Genomic DNA, 22,453 nt, shown 5'->3' on the forward strand with positions numbered 1-22,453 from the left:
TAGTGAGCGGAACTTTTAAATCGGGATTTCGCCCAGCGGAGTTTAACAAGTAGCGCGAGGTTTGGTCCAATCTGCGCTCAAAACAAGCAGACCCTCGAAGCCTCAGTATTACCAAGACCCAGGCATCACACGGATCATGCAGGAGAAATGATGCGTACTATGATGACAATGCGTTTCTAATCTCGCTTACGACCAAGAAACACGGATATCTGGCAACCTATCTTGAGCAACCACAGCGACACCTCTTCCTCTATTTTTTTTTCCACACCTGCGGCGACCCGGACATTTCTAAGATTAGCACCGCACACCACCTTTGTCTGAAGCGGCCCCCGACTGCGAAGGGACATCCGCATAGAACATGCCGCCGCAGCATGAGTCCGCTCCCACGGAGGACCGTCCACTAGATGGCTTAGGGGTCGCAAAATCGCCGCTTTCCTGCCATCGCTGTCGGCGATTGAAGAGAAGATGTGACCGTCAATATCCTTTTTGCGCGCTGTGCTGCGAGTGAGTTATTCATACGATCCTAACCCTCGCATAAGAGAGAGAAGGGAGGGGGAAGGGTTCGAGGATCCAAAATTAACCGCAAGAGCCTGAGTGAATAGGAGGCAGGAATCATGCGATTATCCTCCTAGCAGAAAACAAAGGAACAGGCCCAGAAGTGGACATGTTATGCGCAAGCCTTCTCTGCTCAGTCCGCGTACATCATCTAGGACGGCTTCCACTGCTGGATCGAGCATTCAGGCCTCAGCAGTGCAAACCGCATCGCCCCATCCAAGTCAATATGATATACACTACCAGCTCTCCGAACTCAGTGAACTCGATATCTTTGCTGCAAGCTTCCTCAACCCCGACGACAACTTCATACGAGCACAATTAGAAAGCGCAAAGATAGAAGTGAGCATTACAGAAGCAGTGTCCAGCTTAGTCGGCAGCATCAGCGATATCCAAACTATCGCAGTAGAATTCAACCAAAACATTTACACGTGGATGCCCATCTTATCTCACCAGCAATTCCAAGAAACCCTCCTAGAGAGATTAACCCTTCGAAGAGCCGAGCTCTTCTTACTCGTGTTGGCTATGAAACTCTGCGTATCACGCCCCACAGTCGCAAGATCAGCGCTCTATACAACTGTAAAGGAGTTCTACATTAGCGTGGAGTCCTCGGGAAGACTATCGATCCTTATTCTGCAAGCCGCCGTCCTGATCGCAGTCTACGAGCTTGGTCACGGCATATATCCTGCTGTCCTTCTTTCTGTGGCAAACTGTGCTCGCATAGGTGTCCTTCTTGGAGTCGACAACAGTCTCACAAAACTTGCCCATACTACTGAAATCCCATGGATCAAGCTGGAGGAGTGTCGCCGAGTATGGTGGATGATTTTGATACTTGACAGGTATGATCCTTTGCCCCTGCTCTAGTGGACTGGCTCGCTATTTAAGCAATGAGTTCTCACCAGGTCCTTTTCACAGATTTGTCAACCTATCTAACCCGAAGCGACACCTGGTAACTTCAGATCCTGATTCAGACAGCTACCTACCAGTGGATGACGCAGAATGGGATAGTGGAGTAAATCCCGCTTGTCACTGTTTATGCTTGATCGGTTGCTGACCAGGAATGATAGATTTCAAAGCCAGCCGATGCAGTGCAGCTTCGATTCTCTTCACAGATGAACATTGGCAGATTTGCTCGATTTGCACATGCCGTGCCTCTTCTCAGCCAATGCATTTCTAGAGTTGACGAGGCGCCACACGACACAGTGCAGTTACGCCGTACTATTCTTTCTCTGATCAACCTCGGAGAGAAGGAAGGCGTAACCAAGAGAATATTGTTTTGTACCCTGAATGCAGCATGCTATATGTAATGAGTTCCGATTCCTATCTCTATATATATTCAGTTGAACTAAGATATAACAGCCCGATATTCATGCTTGATAGCGGCCTCTTACACTCAAACACAACAAGAAACGAGCGATCGATAGATAACATGCCCGATACTATATACGCACTTCGGCATGTGGTTGCTACCTTGACACAAGAGTCTTGGAGTTCTCTTGCTCGTAACCACGAGAGGCTGGGGCCATTCCTTATGCATATGCTATATCAGGCCTTGATAACTTGCTTGAGCCTAAGGGATAGTCCTTCAACGGAGATTGATATTCCATTAACAGTCGGTGTGCTAAAATCGGCACTGGAGCAACTCAAAACTCGGTGGCTAGTAGCTGGTATGTTGATTGTACTCTACTCACCGCACAGTGGGCCGCTCACATGATTACAGGCACGTACCTCCTGCTTACGAGGAGGTATGAAGTCTTCTCCCTCGTACGGACTGCATAAATCCAATGGTTCTGTTATCATATGTACTTCCATCGACATGTATACATACTCTGTAAGAACTCAGACAGATGCGACTCCGCGGAATACATGCTTCCCTTGGTCTCAAGGCTTCCACTCGATGAAGAGGCCTTTTCATTAATGACATAAGGCGTAGGTGTGTGAATGAAGCGTCGGCGGCTACCAAAATAGCCATGAGCAGTGCGGTATGCCGGCAGAGTATACATGGTGGGCCAGCTCCAGGCTCCCTGCGTACTCGTACGTGAGCCTGGGCCGTTGGACTGGAATCACCAAATAGTATGAAACCCTACAGTTGCTTTCACCAGACATACCAGAGAACATGTAACGTTATATCAACGTTCTATGAAAATTCTAGTGCGTAAATGGCCTAAGTAGTGCTCTTGTCCATCTCCCATCAGACATGAAATTCCCTGACAATGGAAATTGTTCAATTGCCTTATCCGGAAGTCATGCCCCACTGTCAAGACCACACATGGTATGTACCCTCTTCGCGATCAATTCCGTCGTTGCAATCAAGACCCCGCCTGCGGAGTAGATATCCTGCAGCTGTTACAATGGATTGGTGCGCAGGAGGTAGGCCTAAGTAAGAATCCCACGGACGCAATTGGCTGGCCTGTGTCCGCCAACAATGTCCGCAAGAGTCCGCTATGGTGTCCGCCTAGCACATCTGCGCCAAGGATCAATGGTAGCCCAACAACGTATCCTCGTCAGAACCCTGTGTTGTCTACGCCGTATTTCTTTCAATGTCTTAATAAGACATTCCTGGAGTACCAGTACACTGATCCCCGGTACTCTCCGGTGGGGTATGATTCGCTGACGAAGGATTTGTTTCGCTCTGCGGTTATTGCGTTTCTTCTTAGGCTACTCATAGTCTTTCGGTGGGTAAATTATGAAGATATGCTTGGGGATGTATGGTACTCTACAGATGTATACACTGTTTTGAGCCAATATACAGGTCCCAAGAACGTATAAATTGGAGACACCACTGAAGTAGAAGCACCTAGTTATGTATTACCCACCTATCGACACTGCAAACTGCCGATTGAACGCGATGCATGTTGTTTCACCAGTGAAGTCAGGAGGTATTAAATCTTCAAAAATGCCTGGAGAGTTTACATTAGTCGGTTTTATTCTGAATATACTCCAGCCGCATAATGCTGTCAAATATAGCAGACTTAATAAAGTACCAAATCACAGGAGCCACAGGAATGATAAGCTTTTGTATATTAATCAAGCTTTTATATTCAGGATACAGAAGGTGTATAGCTCTCCATGCCTATAGTTGCTTTGACGAGATGAAGAGCTACAAATCTCTCGCCCGCTTTCTGTCGAAAGAGAGAGAGTGTCCGACATTGCGACGACTAGCACATATAATGATGCAGCTAAGGGTGTGAAATATGTGATCCATGTGGCATCTCCTCTCACCCATCTCAAATAAAACGATGCAGATTAGGCAGGTATAGTCTAGCTATCCATCAAGGGAACAGTTGGCGTGCTTCAATCGACAGTTAAGACGCCGGATTTCGAGAGAATCGTGATGACTGCCTAAGTTGCTTCAAGGGTATCCTCTGTGAAGAAAATATTCGCTGAAGCTTGGTATGGACAGAGATTACTAATAATGTCAAGCTCACTGGTCCACCTATCCTAGATTAGTGCCGGCTTACGCTGCTTCCCATCTGCAACCAGCGAAGAGTATTCCCAGAAGGCCCAATAGCAATGGATTTCTCCTCAAGGGAGTTGTGACCCTGATCCTCCAATGCCTGACGGCCCCCTACGGACAATGCTTTATACGTACAGTTTCACCCGGATCAGATTAAAAGAATATCTCCTTCCCTAAGTGTAGTACCTTAGCTATCAACGACAGCTTTCAGCTCCTCTGAAATAATGGAGACAGACTCAAGCGGTTTCACTTTCTAACCCTATGTATCTGCCCAACTCTCATCACCTAGCAGCACTTCTCAACCGACAATGCTCATTTACAGGTTTATTACACGAAACTCACATGTTGAAACGGCTGTTGAAGTGAACGTTAGGCATATGTCGATTTTACTAGCACATCTCCTGCTCAACCCTTTTTAGCGAGGCCGAGTGATTCGTTCGAATTCCTCGTGTGACTTTTTGGTTAGCCCTTTGCGTGCAGAATGGTGGTAGGACGAGGAGTGAGGCTAATAAGTGGTCCGATATCAAATATATATATACTGACTTGACATAAGCACTCAATGTTTTAAATCAGCAAAGGCTTCGGTGGGATCAAGAATTTCTCAGTATTCTTTACAATTTGCACTTGCATATAGCCTACCTGGCTGGGTAATACTCGACTCGCTATGCCCACCCTGCCATACTTTAAATCCCTTCCGTTGCGCAAAGATGGGCCTCAGGGTAATGCCTGGGGTCTGTTTGGCGACGATGACCAAAACGACATGCTAAATCTTCTCACCACGGATAATACAGTTCATGAGTGCAAAGAGATTAAGGACGGTACTATGCGGGATGGATGTCTGCGGTAAAAATTTGGACTTAGGGTATTGATACGTGTATTAAATATAGATCATTGTATTTTTACTAAACATGACTATTGGAAATCGCTTCAAGGCTCAATGAAGTGATGTCGCACATTGAGGTTGACCGTTTGTTGCTGAACTTGTTCAAATCTGGGGGGGGCCTTGGAGGATATTGAACTCGCTTAACTTCTTCACTTCTTCATCTCGACACATCCACACTTTAACATCACAAGACACTATTCATCGAGTCACCGAAATTCTGATTCAGATCAATTTAGTCCAAGCAATTGAGAGTTTTCTTCTTAATTTCACAATCCCGCCAATTCCATGCAAAACTCGATGTATCAAGCCAATGCCTTATCAACAACAGCCATAATTTCCATCAGCTCTTCATCGCAAAACGGTTTCCCCATTAGCTGTAAGCTCCCAGGCATGTCTTTCACATTCTCTGGAATATATGACGGCTCGTAAGGAACATCACGCACAAATTCCTTGTCCAAAGAGAAGTCGCCCTTCATGTACGGAATGACGCCCGCAGGCCAATCTAATACATTTGCAAGCACGGTATACATTGGGAAGCCGAATGTGTCATGTTTCGGTGCTGGACTTTGATAGGAGGGCAATAAAATTGCGTCCAGCCCATTCTCAACCATGATTTTACGATATCCTGCCTGAAGAGTTCGGCGCTGCACATTCATTTCAAACACGTCGTTGAGTGTGAGGACTTGATCCTTCATATCTGGGAAGCTTGTAGTTGATATAGACTTTATGACGGGCTCGCCACTTGCTTGGATGTGTTTCATGGCAGTTTTCGATGCGTCGAGACCAAAGTAGCGCCATGCGAGCCGAGTAACGCTATACAGAGTCTCAGGAAGAAGAGAGTCAAGGGGTACAAGAGAGTGACCTGCTTCCTCAAGTTTCTTTTGTGCAACCATCAATGCGCGCATGATGGTTGGATGTAGAGGTCTCTCGTTGTCCTCAGTGATGATTCCAAGTCGCAGTGGCGAGGACTTAGCGGGCAAATCGCGGTATGGGGAAGCCATGGCTGTCTCATCCAGCTCCCATGGGTTGCTGTTGAGAACTGTCCTTGTCAGTAGCTTTAGATCCCTTACAGAATGAGCAAGCGGCCCAGCTGCAGGCAGTATGCCAAACATTCCGGGTCTTCCTGCACCGCTCTGTCCACCGTATGGGATACGACACGCGGTCGGTTTGAATCCGTATACACCATTCATGGCGGCCGGGATACGCACGCTTCCAGCGATGTCGGTACCTATTCCCAAGATGGAGCCACGCTGCGCGACGAGGCTTCCTTCGCCACCAGATGAGCCGCCGGCGGTAAGAGAAAGGTTATATGGGTTGAGAGTTCGAAGAAATATGTTATTCTCGGAATCTGCTGTCATCATGGTGGTCGGAATGTTTGTTTTGCAGTACAAGACGGCGCCTTCTCGAAGGAGAATTTCAACAAGAGCTGCGTTGTCACTTTTCGGCGGGTTCGAAATCCATGATACAAATCCAAGTGTGGAATCGACGCCTTTGATGGAGAAGGATTCCTTGACAGATATCGGCAAACCATGGAACGCCCCGCTCGGCCGCCCATGTGATGCTAGATACGCGTCATATTCCTTTGCTTGAGCGATTGCCTCCTCAAAAAGTATCTCGGTGAGACAATTTGTCTGTAAAACTGTCAATAACAGCAACACTAGGATAAATGAAGCTATTCCTCTCACCAGTTGCTGTGCAATAGCAGCTCTTTTGCAAAATGCTATTGTCACTTCTTCAGAAGTAAGCTCCGCCGACGCAAGTTTTTCAATCAAATCTGTAGCATCGTATCTTTCGGTAATGACGATCTCTTTCTGTGTCAGAATTCCGCATGTTCGTGGGAGGTCCAAGACATTATATATAGAAGTCTCCGAGACAGTTTGAATGATATCAGAAGTCAAAAGCCATTCCATAGGAATTTTTCTCAGCACTGAATCGCGTTTAACTGCAGCCTTTACGGCCCAATCTGCCTCAGCCCCATCCGTACCGGCATTCGATACTTGCATGGTATCAATCGTATGAGCGGTGGTAGTAGTAGTCGCCATTACTTGGAGTGCTCTATCGTTTTGTCGAAGTGAGATACGAGGTTACTCTTCAATGCATGGTAGTGTGGTTTTTATACATGAAGACCGCCGAATTCAATCAGATACCTCTAGTTCTAGGCTCTTATCAAGCTCAGTGTATAATGGCAAAGCCGATATCATGCCAAACATCTAGATCGGAGCGCAATCCGCCTTGATTGGACGAGGGGAAACCCGCCAATCAACATAATTTGCGCGGTAAAGGACCCAGGCCTCGGGTGGGTCTGACGATACCACACCAACCCCACGCAATTCAATCTATGTCGTGAATCGACTTCAACTGCAATCAGCACATAATGTTTTACTGTCCCTGTTCGAGCTCAAACCTTTGAGTTGGGCCATATATTCCACTCACTAAACAAATTCACTACTAGCAAGCTGGGTGCACAAAGCGTCGATCACAAAAAGGTTGATGATGGTACATCATTTGCCGATAATCATCAGTAGGTCGAATAAAGCTTAGTAACGGTAATTTACACAGTATCATCTCATGAAGCAATAACACGTCCCAAATTTATGGAGAGATCAACGCTAATTCCGTTCAAAATCAGCCTTTGCTTTCTCAAACATGCCTTCTTGCGTTAGAAGATCCCAACCGGTCATGGCCAAGGCTTTCCCCACAATCACTGCCATCTCGAACGCTTGCTCCGTCCCAGCCACCTCCGCAAATTCTTTGCTGTGGATCTTGATCCCCGCATCACACGGAATCCCAAACATGGGGTGCAGAGCCGGCATCACATGACTCACATTCCCCTGATCCGTGCTCGCTCCTACAACCTCCGTAGCCAGGACTTGAACATCCTTCCCAGCCGCTTTCATATGTGAGGTGTAGGCTTCACAGAGCGGAAGATTGGGAAGCAGATCTTCGTAGGCAGCTTCGCGCTCAATTGAACAACTGCAGCCTGTTGCCAGGGCACCGGCACTGAGGCAAGCTTCCACCTTCTTAGCCAGTTCGTTGGCTGCCGCGATCTTGGGCGCTCGAATAGAATAGACGGTTTTGGTGCTTGCAGGAACGATATTTGCTGCCTTTGGTGCCTCTATTATTGCGCTGTGGATGCGACAACCTGGGCGCATCTGTTGCCTGAGCATGCTGACGTTGTTGTAAGCAGAGACAAGAGCGTCGAGAGCATTCACGCCTTCCCAAGGCTCTGCGCCCGCATGAGCAGATTTGCCCGAGTAGGTGGCAAAGATTCCGATATGAGAGTTTGTGAGAAGACCAGCGCATCCGCCAGGATATTCAAGCAATCCATTGTTGGAAACAGGGCACGGATGAGCCATGAGTGATACATCAACGCCCTTGAATGCTCCATTCTTCAGAAGAACGACTTTGCCCCCTCCTAATTCTTCTGCTGGTGTGCCAAGAAGTTGAAGCGTTGCATCAATGCTGAACTTTTTAATCAAATGACTGAGTGTCACGTATCCCACGATACTGGCCGTAGCGATTAAGTTGTGCCCACAGCCATGTCCAATACCTGGCAAGGCGTCGTATTCCGCATTGAAGTTTATGGTTCGACCTTCGTTGCCACTAACGGTGCGGGACTCGAGTGCGGTGGCAAGACCATATGCATGCCGAGTGGTGTTGAACGAGTTGGCTTCAAGGAATCCACAGATCACGTCGTGGGCGTGATGTTCTTGCCACGCCGTTTCCGGAGTGTCATGGATCTGTAGATTATTAGTTTTCGGGTTACTATCAATTGACAGGAGGAGGTAGACGAACCTCTCTGTTAAGCTTGGAGATGGCAGGCAGAAGCCTACCAACTATGTTATCAACATCTCGCCTCACTTGCTCAATAGCTGGCAGCTGACAGGGACCAGCAACGATATGAGATGGTTTAACCAAGGTGGTAGACATTGTGAAGTAAAAGTAGAAGTCGTCCGTGACTTTCGGCAAGATCCAAAGTGTCTGTGGTACACACCGAGCAATATGTTATTTATTTAAAGAATAAAAATGGAAATAAAGAAGATAGACAAGTATTTGAACAGATCCATCGTTTTGACTTCTGATGTGACGATCTACCGGTGCCAATGTGCTGTATCCATCTACCAGTTAGATTAAATTGCGCGGTTATCTGACCAAGCTCCACGGTAGCCACAGATAGACTATCTGGCGATGAGTACGAATGCAGCAGAAAGATATCGGTAAAAAAAGGCAGAGACAAGGACCCGAGTGGAGAGACTGGGGCCGCTAGATCTTTGAGCGCGGGGTTGACCAATCAGAATAATTTGCGCGCCTGCAAGCCCAGCCAGCTTCAACTGCCAGGTGAGGGACCCGAGGCGATCTGGAATCGCACCCCAACACAGTGTTCGACATGTTCGACATGTATGCAATAAACCAAGGCGAAGCAACCGAAATAGTGTTCTTGACCATAGATAAGGATGCGCTTAATGGAGAGCATAAGTATCCCCTTGTTTCTCACCCTCGAATATCATTATTATTATCATCATCATTATCATCATCATCATCATCATTATTATTAGTATTATTATTATCATCATCATCACCATCCTAAAAGATCAAGGTCAAATATTAATCTCAGCAATTACCTTATACTCTTCGCCCTCTACCCTTAGTCTAACACGAGCCACATAACATCCGATTTGTCGCAATGGAGAAGACCGTTGACAACAAGGAGAAGTTCGTCCAGGATGCAGAGATGGACTTGTCACTTCAGCAGTCACTAAGATTTGGAACCCTCGACAACATCTCCAAAGATGAAGACAAGTCGACCCGACAGAGACTTGACCTAGTCCTCATGCCTCTTCTAGGATTTTGCTATATGCTTCAATTCCTCGACAAGATGACTCTCAGTTATTCTTCTCTCCTTGGCCTAATCAAGGATACGGCAAGTTCCTTACCCCACAAACCCTCAAACCCTCAAACCCTCAAACCCAGACGTCGAGACTGACTGTGTAAGCAGAAACTTGTCGGCAGCGAATACGCCTGGTGCGCTAGTATCTTCTATTTCGGATATCTCTTCTGGTCGTTCCCAGCCTCTTATCTTATGGTTCGAATTCCCATTGGCAAATATCTTGCAGTATCTGTCTTTCTTTGGGGTGCTGTATTGATGTGCCATGCTGTGACCAGCAACTTCGCCGGGCTTATGGTCACCCGATTCTTACTCGGGGTGACAGAGGCATCTGTTGCGCCCGGATTTTCGCTTCTTATGGGCATGTTCTACAGCCGCAAAGAACAGCCTTTTCGACACGGTCTGTGGTTTGCAGGAAACTCCGTGGCGAACATCATTGGTGGTGTGCTCGCATATGCTATCGGAACCACCGAATCTGCCCTTGCTCCATGGAGACTTCTCTTTATCATCTTTGGTGGAATCACCGTCTTCTGGAGTGTGCTCATGCTGCTTATGCTTCCCGATTCAGCATCCAAGGCAAAGTTCTTGTCTCCTCGGCAAAAGGAAATAGCAGTCGCCCGTGTTGCGGACAACAATACAGGCATCCGAAGCAATAATTTTAAGTGGTCGCAAGTATTCGAGGCTCTTCGAGATCCTCAAGCACTGCTGCTGTTTTGCTGGTCGCTCAGTGTCAACCTTCCCAATGGCGGCCTTACTGCTTTCGGCTCTCTTGTCATTGCCGGCTTCGGATACAAGGGCTTGAATGCTTTGCTACTCCAGATGCCTGGTGGTGCCACTCAACTCGTAGCTGTCCTCTTGGCTTGCTATCTTCCATCTCGGTTCCAAAATATTCGCATCATCACCATGTTTTCCCTCAACTTGATCAGTCTCATCGGAATGGTGATAGTCTATGCAGTTCCTGCCGAACATAAAAATGCAAGACTCGGTGGATACTGCCTCTGTACCGTCTTTGCTGCCAACATGCCGCTCTCACTCTCCCTCGTTTCTTCTAATGTTGGAGGTTTCACAAAAAAGACCACGGCTAACGCGATGCTCTTTATTGCCTACTGTGTGGGAAATATTTTAGGCCCACAGTTCTACAAAACCAAAGAGGCTCCATCGTATCCTGTGAGTTATTTCAACTACCTTTCAACAAAAATAAGCACATGCATTTAAAGCTAACAGTTCTCAATAGACTGGCATCAGATCTTCCTTGACCGGCTTTGTTCTCGGTGCATTCTTCCTCGCCGCCCTACGGGTATACTTGCCGTGGATAAACTCGCGCAGGGAAAGGGCTACAGCTCAAGCATCTACTCAAGAAATGTCGGTGACAGATATCATTGAGGAGCATATGAGCGATAGAACTGATTGGCAAAGGCCGGACTTTCGATATGTCTATTAGTTCGAGTATTGTTCAAGTTTATTTCCTAAAGCAAAATCGTATTTTGATTGATATGAGATGACAAAGTTATATATGTTTGATGGGCTTAGCAATCTGCCATAATTGTAAACCACTGTACTCCGTATTTTCCAAACGAATTAAGTCATGGAATTTTATCGTCAGATTTAGCCTGCCTCTGGCTGGCTCCAGCCTCCTGGGCTGTCGTGTGGCCGGAACGAATGAAAGAACAGAGCCAAGAGAAATACTCCTCCGAAGTAGAGCCGATCGGGTCGCTTATCAAGGAAATGCGGCAACATCTGGGAACACCTCCAACATTGCAACTACCTAACCTGGAATTCGAGCACCAACAAAATCAAACCTCTCGCTTTCGTCTCGCAGAGCCTTGTGATACAATATCACAATGCGTCTTATATCCAATGCCTAAGCTTAGAACCAAAACTGGATGTTTGACTTGTAAAACCGCCAACGCGTGTACAGATGACGCGGAGAAGCTGACAAGCAATAGGTCGTAGACGCAGAAAAAAATGTGATGAGACGCGAGAACGATGCCAAAACTGTTTGAGAAATGCTTTTGAATGTATATGGCCTTCAAAAGAACAAGAAAAAGACCGTCGACATCTGCCGCGTAGCAGGCGGTCCACCGGTGAAGACCGCGACGGAAGTGAGCTGAATACCTTGGTGGGATGGGACCGACCAGGCAATCCGATCTATGAGCTCTTTAACACCGTGTTGTCCCCATCAGCTCCATTATCGCCTGAAGAGAGTCTTTTTTACACGGTCCCGCCGTCTCTATCTGTTGTGCGCTCCAATGTGGGAGAACCAAACGCGACAGTGTTGCTTGTTGCCTTTGCCAATGAGTTTCTACCAGGTCGTATTCATCCAGGATCTCATCCACGGTATTTGGACTTTTCATATGCCTTTGATATGGCGTTGTCTAGCCCGCCGTTACTGACCGCTTGCCTGGCCTGCGCGACCAGTGCTCTTGGGACAAAATATCAAATTGGGAATCCGGAGTTGAGAGCAGAACGGTTCTATGCAAAGTCCATTCATGCGCTGCGAAGCATACTTGAAGAGGGAGGATGTGAGGGTAGTGAAGACTGGTTACTGGCGACAGTGGTCATCCTGTGTCTCTATGAAAATCGAAAACCAGGCTACGATCCAGCGACAGCCACTGCACACATCGCAGCAGCCGGCCAAGTTTTCCGCAAGCGAGCCATGACCAAGATGAGCGCCGCTGCCACAGCATCTAGCCAAGAGCTGGCAAGTTCGCAAACATGGTCGGCCATTATATTTGAACGCATCTTCACCGAATCATTCCTCTACCACTGTATGGTCATGTCGGTGCAGGATTCGAATCTTACGCCACTGCAAGACCCAGTGTTGCGCGGTGTTTTCGACGATTACTATGACTCCTGCTTGGTGTCGACATCCCCGGAACCTGAGAATTGGCCTATTCTTGGAATGCATTATCAGATAGTCCGGTTGTTTTCCGATCTTCTTGCTGCCCTCGATGACACACCTGCATTCTGTGGGCTCGGTGATATCATAGAACAGCTGGGGACATGGGCGAACACCTCGCTGACAGATGGGCATGGAGTTCATATCTTGCTTTACATCTCTGCTGCAAAGCTTCTTGCTTATCAACACCTGACGGATTCCTCATCTGATACCACACAGTACCAAAGTCTTCTGCAGCAGGAACTTGAAAATTGCAAAAATTTGCTTCCAAAGATCGATGTTACTGTCAATGCTTTCAGCCGGTACTTCTTTTGGCCTCTGGCAATCATTGAAAGGGTGGTTCGAGATCCCACTGCATCACTGCTGGTCCAGCTGAAGCTGAAGAATATGGAGGACGTCGATCCGGCAGGGAAGAGAGCCTACAATTGGGTTGCCGAGGGATTCGAGCGAAAATTTAAGAGTGCTTGATACCACTGAACATGTATAAGGTCAAGACTCCATGCTTCGCTGATCTATGAGATCTGAGTACGTGTACAAATAGATTCAGATAACAACACAAGCCATGTTGATACGAGGGGGTCGGCTTCACGAGCATTGCGGAAGTTATTCTTGTATGTGTTCTCGTTGAAATGGCACAATGAAACATGGAGAAGCCATTCCCTGATCACTGGATGATAGGTTTCAGATCAAGGGTTTCGCTTTCTTCCACAATATTCCTCCCAAATGTCCAAGATTTGTCTAAGCTAAGTTGCTCTCAACAACCTCCAATTCACAGACGCCGCTGCTTTGGGTCATACCGTGCCAGTCGACATGACCGGTTACTTGAGAGTGAGAGATCCAACTTTGACCAAAGCCAATCTACGAAGGAAGAAAGCCAATAGAACGGAGTGTCACGTCCACTCTGGCTTCGATCTGGCCGTATTATTTAATGCCTCAGGAAGCCGCAAACACAACTACTGCACATTCGGTAACGGTTTTTTTTCACCGTCCAACGTGAACATATGTGCATATCCCAGCAGAAGGAAAATCGATGGGTGAGGCCCGATAGAGCAGCCGCTCAGTGCGCGACCAATGCATCCGGTCTGCCGGCGACAACAGCGGCGGGGCATGAGGTTGGCGAGGAAAGATAGGAGGCCAGAACCAGTTGGCAGAGTGAACGACAGCTAGGCTGGCGTTTGCGTTTGCGCACTCCAGGCAAGGCCGTGCGTCGGAGTGAGAATTGGGTGGACAGCAGGAAAGGAATGAGGATTTTCGACGACAATTTGCTCCACCGTCTTACATTCTTGATCGGGCGACACGCGCTAAACCACAGTTGATACCGCACTTCAGCAACGACTGCGGCATGACAGTGCAAGCAGCTATGCTGATGATTAGAATGGGGTTGTGGAGACCTGTTCTCCTCGAAGAGTCTCTCCGCGGAGCTTGTCTTTCCACGGAGCTCCTACCTAACCCACTAACGAAAACCTAGAACCTAAAGGTTTATCCCTTGGAAAGCTTTCTCTACTCACCCTATAGGAAACCGGTTCATTATAGTATTCTCTTAAATAGTTAATGTTCCCTGCACTGTTTTGCAGTTGGTTTATATATTTATTGATCTGATAATACCTACATGTATGCTTCATTGCTTTATATCCCGAGACATATATTAAGCTTTTACATATATCCTGTGCAATTACCGTATTACTCTTGTTTTGGGAAACTGTAAGACCCTCATGTTTAAATCACTACCGAGTGAACTGCTAATTCGTAACTAAAGCCCTTTACATAAGTTTACGAACGAGCTGAGAGTCGGAATTATAGAAAATGCCTGTGATGGAGGTTCAGTTTGGCGGGTTACATTTGAATTACAATTAATCTAATATTTTTGTAAGGCAATTCATACTCTGTCTCCAGGAGAAGTCCCTAAACTATCCTTATCATCTCCCATAAGTTTCTGCTATGACTTAATTTGAAAAACCCTTGTATAACTAGATATGTTTGTGTGCTTATTAGAAATGCTCTCTTTATCTGAGCTACACCATACTAAAATTGTATTAAAATCAGCCTGACGTTACCTTCAACTGATAGACAAGAGCCATCTGTAAACGTTGTCTATTTACTAAATATAGGCGCTTCTGAATAATGGTGGATGCCATACTTAAGTTAATGTTGGGATCATTTCAAGAGGTTTCTTCTAAGGCGTCGCTGTGGCTGGCATTAGAATAAGACGTATACATCGTCATAATAAAAAGATAGCCATCTTTGGCTGTCCAGTTCTTTGTTCGGACTTCGTCGGAAATATACACGGACGTAGCACCGTAGGGCTGTCGATAACTTACGTCATTCCCACAGGCTGATATTCCGTCAAGCTATCTTACAACATTTGCTGACGGTGGGAGTGCCATCATTGCTGACGGTAAGAGAAAAGTCATCAACGTTGAACTTTGCTGTAAATAAGGTTTCGTGATGAACTATGATGTCTGACATGGATGCCGTCAACGAACTCCAATTGTACGTCAGACGCTGATGCGTTCGTTTTCGCGCTGACACGACTACGAGTTACACACCAGTGAGCAACAAGTTACGCAGCAGCAGCAATAATTCCAAGAATGTATATTAGAGAGAGACATCTCCCTCTCGTATCCCTGGTTAACTATCCCCCTGCTCTAAATGTTAAGCCATTTTTTCCCCAGTCGAGCCTCTTAGAGCATTTACATTATGTGTGGCATACTTGCTAGCATCTCGGTCGAGCGCTTCCGGCGTGGCAGTAGACATTATTATACCAAAAACAACCACAATACAGTGGTAAACGGTGACTTCAACGGTACTCACAATCACGATGCGGTCGTAAATGGGGAACTTGAAGACCAAGAAAGACAACGAGCCCTTTTGACTACGCAATTAGAGAATGGCTTGATGGAGATATCTCACCGGGGACCTGATAATTCCCACGTGTGGATTACAGAAGACGCTAGAGTCGGTACGTTGTCACTGCTTCTCTTCATAAGAGGATTCTGCTTCTAGTTAACACACGCACACACAGGCCTCGGCCACGCGCGCCTGTCCATCAACGACCTGTCCACCGACGCCGACCAACCCATCCATAGCGACGACGGGACAATCCACGCAGTGGTCAACGGGGAAGTGTACGACTTTGATAGGCTCCGTAAAGTCCTGACCGACCAGCACAGGTACCACTTCAAGAGCCAGAGCGACAGCGAAGTGCTTGTCGCCCTGTACAAGGTCCACGGGGCTCCCGGCTTCATCGAGCACGTCCGTGGAGAATTTGCCTTCATCTTGTACGATGAGCGTAGGGATTTTATCATTGCCGGTAGGGACCGGTTCGGCATCAAGCCGCTCCACTGGGCGTTTGTCCGTGATGGATCGGGGGAGAAGCGCCTGCTGGTGGCGTCCGAGGCGAAAGCATTCCTGCCACTGGGTTGGCAGCCGGAATGGGACGTCGGGGCCCTTGTCGACGGTGGGTACATGAACGGCGATAGGACCGTCTTCAAAGATGTCCACAAGGTCCTGCCTGGGTGCTGGTTAGAGGTCAACGGCGATGGGATCGTACATCACCATAGATACTGGGACATGGAGTATCCCGAAAAGGTAAGGGCAGCAATAGCACATGCAAAGCAAGAGGAACACTCTCATCTGACACTTTCTCGCAGGACAAGGTTGAAACACGTCCACTTGACGATATTATTTCAGGCGTCCGGAGGCGACTCACCGAGGCCGTTCACCTCCGATTGCGGGCTGACGTGCCGGTCGGGATTTATTTATCTGGAGGTATTGACTCTTCCACCGTGGCAGGAATAGTGGCACACCTCGTCCGGGAAGACGGAGTGTTGGCGGGCACTGAGGATGCAAGCAAGCGGATCCGGTGCTTCACGATAAAGTTCCCCAGCGGGTCCGGGTTTGACGAATCTGGTGCGTTCAGGATCTGCCTTGCTTCACATTCCCCCCTCAGCCCCTAGATCTAACGCGCTTGCAGATATTGCCGATCGAACGGCCGAGTGGCTCGGTGTCGACCTCGCCAAGAAAGACATGAACGAAGGCCGATTGGCAGAGTACTTTGCGGATTCTATCTTCCACACCGAGCTTCCTTGCCACGACTTGGCAGGTGTCGGCAAGTTTGGCTTGTCGATGGAAGCTCGAGAGAACGGGTTCAAGGTCGTCTTGTCTGGGGAGGGATCTGACGAGATCTTTGCCGGATATCCCTTCTTTATGTGCGACGTTTTGAACGAGCCGGATCTATCTATGCCGGCGTCCCCATTGGTCAACGATCAGAAAACGCGACTTGAACTGTTGAGGCTATCCAACGAGGTCCTTGAAAAGGTGGTCAAGTGGACTGGCCTATGGATGCACCGCCCGGGACAAGGCCCAGACTCGTCAGTTGACGACGTCCAGGGGGTAGCGCCAACACTCTACTTCCAGCCGTCCCTAGCCACGTGGGCGCCCTGGGTGTCTCATCGCTGGCCAGACTTGAACTGCCGCGACACGGTGGCCACGGCACACGACCCAGAGGTACGCGCCAAGATGGCTAGCAGCTGGCACTCGCTGCACGGGGCCGAGTACGTGTGGACAAAGTCGGTGCTGCCCAACTTTATACTCAGCACACTAGGTGATCGCGCCGAGATGGCCCACTCGATCGAGGCCCGGACACCGTTCCTCGACCACCACCTCGTCGAGTATGTGAACCAGCTGCCGCCTTCTCTCAAATACGCATACACGCCCGAGACGGGTGACTTTGGCGAGCAGGGGCCGTACTGGGCAGATGGGACTGCACCGCAGAAGCTGCTTACGGAGAAGTGGATCCTGCGCGAGGCGGCAAAGCCGTTCATCACGGAAGAACTGTACAAGCGGAAGAAGCACCCCTACTCGGCTCCGTTTAAGTGGCCCAGGGGGGGGCCCGTTCATGAGATGCTGCAAAAGCTGCTGACGAGACAGGCTGTGGATAACTTGGGGTTCCTGGACTACGAGGTGGTTGAGCGGGGATTTGACAAGGGGTTTGGCGAGGAGGCGGATGCCCGCGCGTTTCGGAACTTGTTGGTGTACGCCAGCCTGGTGACGATAGGTCAGAGGTTTGGCGTGAAGAAGGCTGGACCAAGGGATTGGGCACCGGTGGCGGACGTGTCTAAAGAGAGATCCAGTGTCTTGCGCCACAACCTCTGAGCTGCTATTCAACATTTTGACAAGCTAGACAAGTCAAGTATGCCTTACGGTTACCGTGTTCTGAATACCTCCTCCGCTAGTGTCTCACTCATGTCTAGGTATGCTCGAATACCATGTAATGATCGTTCCCTATCTTTCACTCCTAATGGTAGTCATATTCATAGTCTGCTGGCGCAAACCTCATCATTAAGTTTATGTTGCTGATCCTCTATTAACTGTAGATCTTGGAGCACAACCAGTGACATTTCTACCTCCAGCGGGAACGGCGTCATGATAGTGTCAAATATCTCCGACCAGTCGCTCGATGGATGGAACCGTGCCATTGCCGAGGGCTACTCAGAATGTGAGGGATACTGCCCTGCTATCTCCTAATCCACAACGCTGGTCACTTTGTAGTGCTGAGACCCGTTCGACCCTTCCCTGAACTGCTTAACCAGGATATTACGCTTGTAAAAGTCCCCGTGTGAAAAGACCGCCTCGTAGGTGTCGAGGGCACCGCTCCACCAAACGTACCTCCGTAAAAAGCTGTCTGTGGTTTACACTTGCGCGTCAGGGAGAATCATGGTCGCAGCTGGTCACAGATCGAGCGCTTTGCCTGTTCTTTCAGACACTCCCAAAAACGTATCCAACCCTTTCCCCCCGATAAAGTCGGTGACCAGATACAAGACACCTAAATCAGACGTCTGATACATGGCGTGTAGCGGGGGCACAGGAGTTTCCAACTGGCAGTGTTCGATAAACAAGGGGTCATGGCCTCCATCCTCAGTAACGTCGATACCATACATCATACTTGACAATGTATTCATCTTTGATGGTAAAAAAAAACCGCGAGGCTGTGTCAAACCAGGTTCTCTCAAGGACAGCAAAGTCTGATGGGCCGTATGCTCAACCTCCTCGGCCGTTGGCAAGGGCTTTGTTAGTTCTGGTGCGTGGCGGAAGTTCGGTAATATCACCCTGGCCGGTAGCTTCATTGTTGGAACTTTGGTGTTGTAGAGAAGATGGTGCCATCAGAAAACGTAGATTTCGTGTTTCTCAGAGAGGAACGCTTAGCGACGCGTAGCGTGGTATGTGTGTTTGAGCAAAGAGAGGGTACGTAGCGGTTTTGCCGTCTCGTTTCTACTGTCCCCCAAGCGATGAGGAGTTTCCTCTGTAGGCCTGGCCAAAGGCTATTCTTAAAACCTCGCTATTCTCTCTAGTAACTGAAGTGGCTCCTGCTAAGGGCAAGGAATAGGATATCAGGATACTAGACTCGACTTGGCTTACTGCCCTTTTTCCTCCCATTCCTCCCATTCCACGCCCAGCCCCCACTGCTGTCAAGATGACCGGTCGCGGTGGCGAACTTGATTATGGTCCGCTCAGCATTCATATCTGGTTCCCATCTTTTCCTATCTGAGTGCTCCCTCCCTCCTAGATGGAAGGCTAGAGTACCCTCCTCTCTTCCTAGATGCGTAGCCTAGCAGAATTTTTCGTTGTTCCACCCGTTTTATATCGACAAAATAAACCGTGCTGGCCTCAAATTAGGTAGGCGCTTTGCTCTGTAATCTTGCCAAAGTTGGAAGAATGCTTTTGTGCATGTTGTCTATACTCAGTCTTTAAACCATCATCCAACCTGAGGCATTCACTGCTGCACGAACCATACAGCCACATCGACCATCACTGCGCAGGACCTGCTCAATGATACTGGGCTCCTCTCTTGCATAGACTATTGTAGTCCGGGAAAAAGGGTGGAAGGGTCAAATGGTCAAAGATTTTGTAACCGTGTATAGTTGAAATCTCACGTTCAGGTGAAGACGGCAGATAGAAGAAAATCGGCTGGGTTGGATGCATGCACATAGAAAGATTGAGCATTGGAACTTTTGGTATGGCGATCTGCTAGTCGATAACGAAACAAGAAGAAAGCAAATGTCTACTGTTATCGTCATCATTCAGGGATATGGCAAGCCCTCAGTGTGCTTGTCACAGTTCAAAGCAATCCTGGACACAACGAGTGTGAGGGAACCTGAAGAGCACTCTCGGTTACCCTGTAATATGTTCCGCTTGATCTCACTCCGCCAAGTGGTGCGCACCAATACGTAAACCTGTGCATTTATCGTCGATGCAAATCATGCTTGCCGAGTTCCTCAGTTTGTCGTTGGCAATCTGCATAGACTCCCTATCGAAAGCAGAAAAAAAAAAGAAAAAGGAGCCTGCCAGCATACACTCTCTAGTTGTGTCAACAAACCCACAAATGACTTAAAGGCCAGCAGGTGAATGGTGGTCTTAGGTCTGCGCGGCAAACAATGGCCCTGAAAATCCCCCACTATCATGAGGTCAGTATGCCCCTGATTGCAGTGGGGACGAAAGAGTAACGGCGACCCCCACAGTATACTACCTAATATCTTACAAAATTTATATCTATCACTCCGTTATATCTCATTTAATATTAAGTATAATTAAATAAATTTTACAAATAGGTGGTTTTTAATAATAATACTCATTACATGTTTAATTAAAATTTTAAAATTGGGTTTATATAATATTTTTGAAAAATAGTTTTAGACTAATGTTAGCACTGTATATTCCACTATAACTTGGCTAAAAAGCTACTATAAGATCACTAAATACAGTATAAATAATGTTTTAAATAGTAAATATAATTTAACATAATATTCTTTATAATAAATAATATTAATATAAAATAAAATATAATATATAAAGCTTTTTATATTAAATTATAATTATTAAAAAAATCTTTTTTTTTTATGTTATTTATGTTATTTTATAGATATATAAGCTAAGTTTTGGTATATACTATGGGGTTATCTTGACTTTTGCTGACCCACTGTGGGCGGTGTTGAACTCAAATATGCCAGGCTGGACAAAGAAGCCTCTGCTGCGGCCTTGCTTTCCGCCGAGTATATGCGATGACCCTTCCGTTTGGAGCGGCTTACAAAGTCGACAAATCTTTCAAACGCCGACTGGGAAATGAGAGGGCGTAAGGGATCATGAAACTGCTTCACGTCATCTCTATATCTCATTTTGACCGCTTCTCTCCGTAACCCCCTTTTCTAGTCGTTCTGCTCCCACATGCATTTTGGGACAAACAAGCGAGACAAGGCACTGCACGTTTGCCACCGGAAGCCGTATGCTAATCGTACTGTTGCCAAGTCCAGTCAATTCACATCGTGCTCGTAAGAATTGTGGAATATTGGAATTCTTCTCATTTCTTGCCTCCGCTTTCACCGACAATACTCTGAAAGTTTTATAGATATCAGCGTTTATACCGATCTGGGTCCAAAGATTCTTCAAAACTGCCGAAGATGTCATCCATGAAGTGCAGACGGTGAATTGCGGACCAGTGAAGGGAACTTCAGCAACGACCTTTAGATCTTATAGCCAAAAGTTGAACAAAACCCTTCGGTAACCCAACCTCCTCCATGATTTCATATAACATGTAGTTCGACAAAAAAACCATTCGTGATGATTTCCACAGAACCGCGTTTCTCAAAACGGTTGCGCGTGAAGGTAAAATGTGCTCTCAAATCGGTAAAACTAAAGGGCGATATGCGAAGCCATCTGTTTGCTTATACGGTTGATGCTGGTAAAATTGGTGAAGCAGACGTGGCATTTGAGCGTATCGATAACTTCGGCAATGCGGCCACCTTCGGCTTGTTCATACGTCTTGCCTTATCCGATTATAGTCGCCGCTATGATCCTTCACCGGTACTTCGACTCTGCGGGTTTTGTTACTTGCTTGTAAACTGCTGCTCCTTGGCCAAATGGCAAATTGAACCACATTGCCCTAGCGGTCATAAAATAGGGAATTGCTTTCTTTACAACAACTTTTTGGTCTACCTGGTGATGCTCGGCTAACGGGGCCTCAGTTTAATCCTAAAGGTTAGTTTAGTAGCTCTTGCAGTCTGTATATATTTGTCACCATCTAGACCGTTGAAAGCCACAGCCGTGGAGCTTCCCATCTCAATTGCAGCAGCCTTCAAGGGGTTCGTATCAGTAGAACTCGGTGCGTACGACAAATATGAGCCAGCGGGCTTCGAATTTAGAAATCTTACTTACAAATAGCTAAAATAAAGTAAAGGTTATGTATCCAATTAAATCCATTCCAGTTAATCAAAGTAAACAGTTCACTTATTAATTGATACCTAGATTGCTCCTGGTCGACGTTCGATCAGTGCTAACTTTATTTTACTAGGCTATTTTCCGGTCTAGGTATACTTAATCCAGGGTACGTACCTTCAGTTACAACCATAAGATATGAGGTCGTAATAAGTTATGTAAAAGCTCTACCGAGTAATTTGTATTTGTAGTAGCACTAAACGAGCGGATAGGCAGGAGCCGGAACTAAAGCTCAGCGCAAAAACCCCTTTACGAAAACCCCAGGGATATATATACACAAGCTTGTTTCAGCCCTTGCGTGGCGCACTTCGCTTGCCAACCGATATCTGCTAAACTGGGGTAGTTGAAGTGTTGGAGACTTGAAGCCTACCAAGAAGCCTCGGCAGGAGCCGTCTTATGTGTGAATTGAGTTAGCATCGTACTATCCAGGGGCACGGGGAGAAGAATAAACCTTCCGTCCTCCCGCCTACAGTTTTAGGGGCAAGCTGGGCATGTATTCCTTCACCCAAC

At 47.4% G+C, this 22,453-nt stretch overlaps 6 protein-coding genes across 6 annotated transcripts; 4 read left to right on the plus strand and 2 right to left on the minus strand.

Moving 5' to 3' along the window:
• Positions 1 to 358: 358 nt before the first annotated feature.
• On the plus strand, positions 359 to 1,859 carry TRIVIDRAFT_191924 (uncharacterized protein; the record flags this gene model as incomplete). Its single annotated transcript, XM_014100491.1, has 4 exons — positions 359 to 504; positions 603 to 1,391; positions 1,468 to 1,564; positions 1,620 to 1,859. 4 exons carry the CDS (start codon positions 359 to 361, stop codon positions 1,857 to 1,859), a joined length of 1,272 nt encoding a protein of 423 aa, XP_013955966.1.
• Positions 1,860 to 5,194: 3,335 nt separating this feature from the next.
• Positions 5,195 to 6,895, minus strand: TRIVIDRAFT_53214 (uncharacterized protein; the record flags this gene model as incomplete). Its single annotated transcript, XM_014100492.1, has 2 exons — positions 5,195 to 6,523; positions 6,578 to 6,895. The coding sequence occupies 2 exons, from the start codon at positions 6,893 to 6,895 to the stop codon at positions 5,195 to 5,197; spliced, it is 1,647 nt and encodes a 548-aa protein (XP_013955967.1).
• Positions 6,896 to 7,501: 606 nt separating this feature from the next.
• TRIVIDRAFT_59921 (uncharacterized protein) lies at positions 7,502 to 8,822 on the minus strand (the record flags this gene model as incomplete). Its single annotated transcript, XM_014100493.1, has 2 exons — positions 7,502 to 8,632; positions 8,688 to 8,822. 2 exons carry the CDS (start codon positions 8,820 to 8,822, stop codon positions 7,502 to 7,504), a joined length of 1,266 nt encoding a protein of 421 aa, XP_013955968.1.
• Positions 8,823 to 9,624: 802 nt separating this feature from the next.
• Positions 9,625 to 11,218, plus strand: TRIVIDRAFT_151831 (uncharacterized protein; the record flags this gene model as incomplete). Its single annotated transcript, XM_014100494.1, has 4 exons — positions 9,625 to 9,817; positions 9,864 to 9,865; positions 9,889 to 10,944; positions 11,012 to 11,218. The coding sequence occupies 4 exons, from the start codon at positions 9,625 to 9,627 to the stop codon at positions 11,216 to 11,218; spliced, it is 1,458 nt and encodes a 485-aa protein (XP_013955969.1).
• Positions 11,219 to 12,142: 924 nt separating this feature from the next.
• Positions 12,143 to 13,144, plus strand: TRIVIDRAFT_70805 (uncharacterized protein; the record flags this gene model as incomplete). Its single annotated transcript, XM_014100495.1, has 1 exon — positions 12,143 to 13,144. One exon carries the CDS (start codon positions 12,143 to 12,145, stop codon positions 13,142 to 13,144), a length of 1,002 nt encoding a protein of 333 aa, XP_013955970.1.
• A 2,229-nt stretch (positions 13,145 to 15,373) lies between these two features.
• TRIVIDRAFT_191928 (uncharacterized protein) lies at positions 15,374 to 18,254 on the plus strand (the record flags this gene model as incomplete). Its single annotated transcript, XM_014100496.1, has 6 exons — positions 15,374 to 15,635; positions 15,699 to 16,264; positions 16,327 to 16,585; positions 16,650 to 16,993; positions 17,066 to 17,739; positions 18,227 to 18,254. 6 exons carry the CDS (start codon positions 15,374 to 15,376, stop codon positions 18,252 to 18,254), a joined length of 2,133 nt encoding a protein of 710 aa, XP_013955971.1.
• Between the last annotated feature and the right edge of the window lie 4,199 nt (positions 18,255 to 22,453).

Source organism: Trichoderma virens (assembly GCF_000170995.1).
Source record: "Trichoderma virens Gv29-8 chromosome Unknown TRIVIscaffold_63, whole genome shotgun sequence".
Lineage (NCBI taxonomy): Eukaryota > Fungi > Ascomycota > Sordariomycetes > Hypocreales > Hypocreaceae > Trichoderma > Trichoderma virens.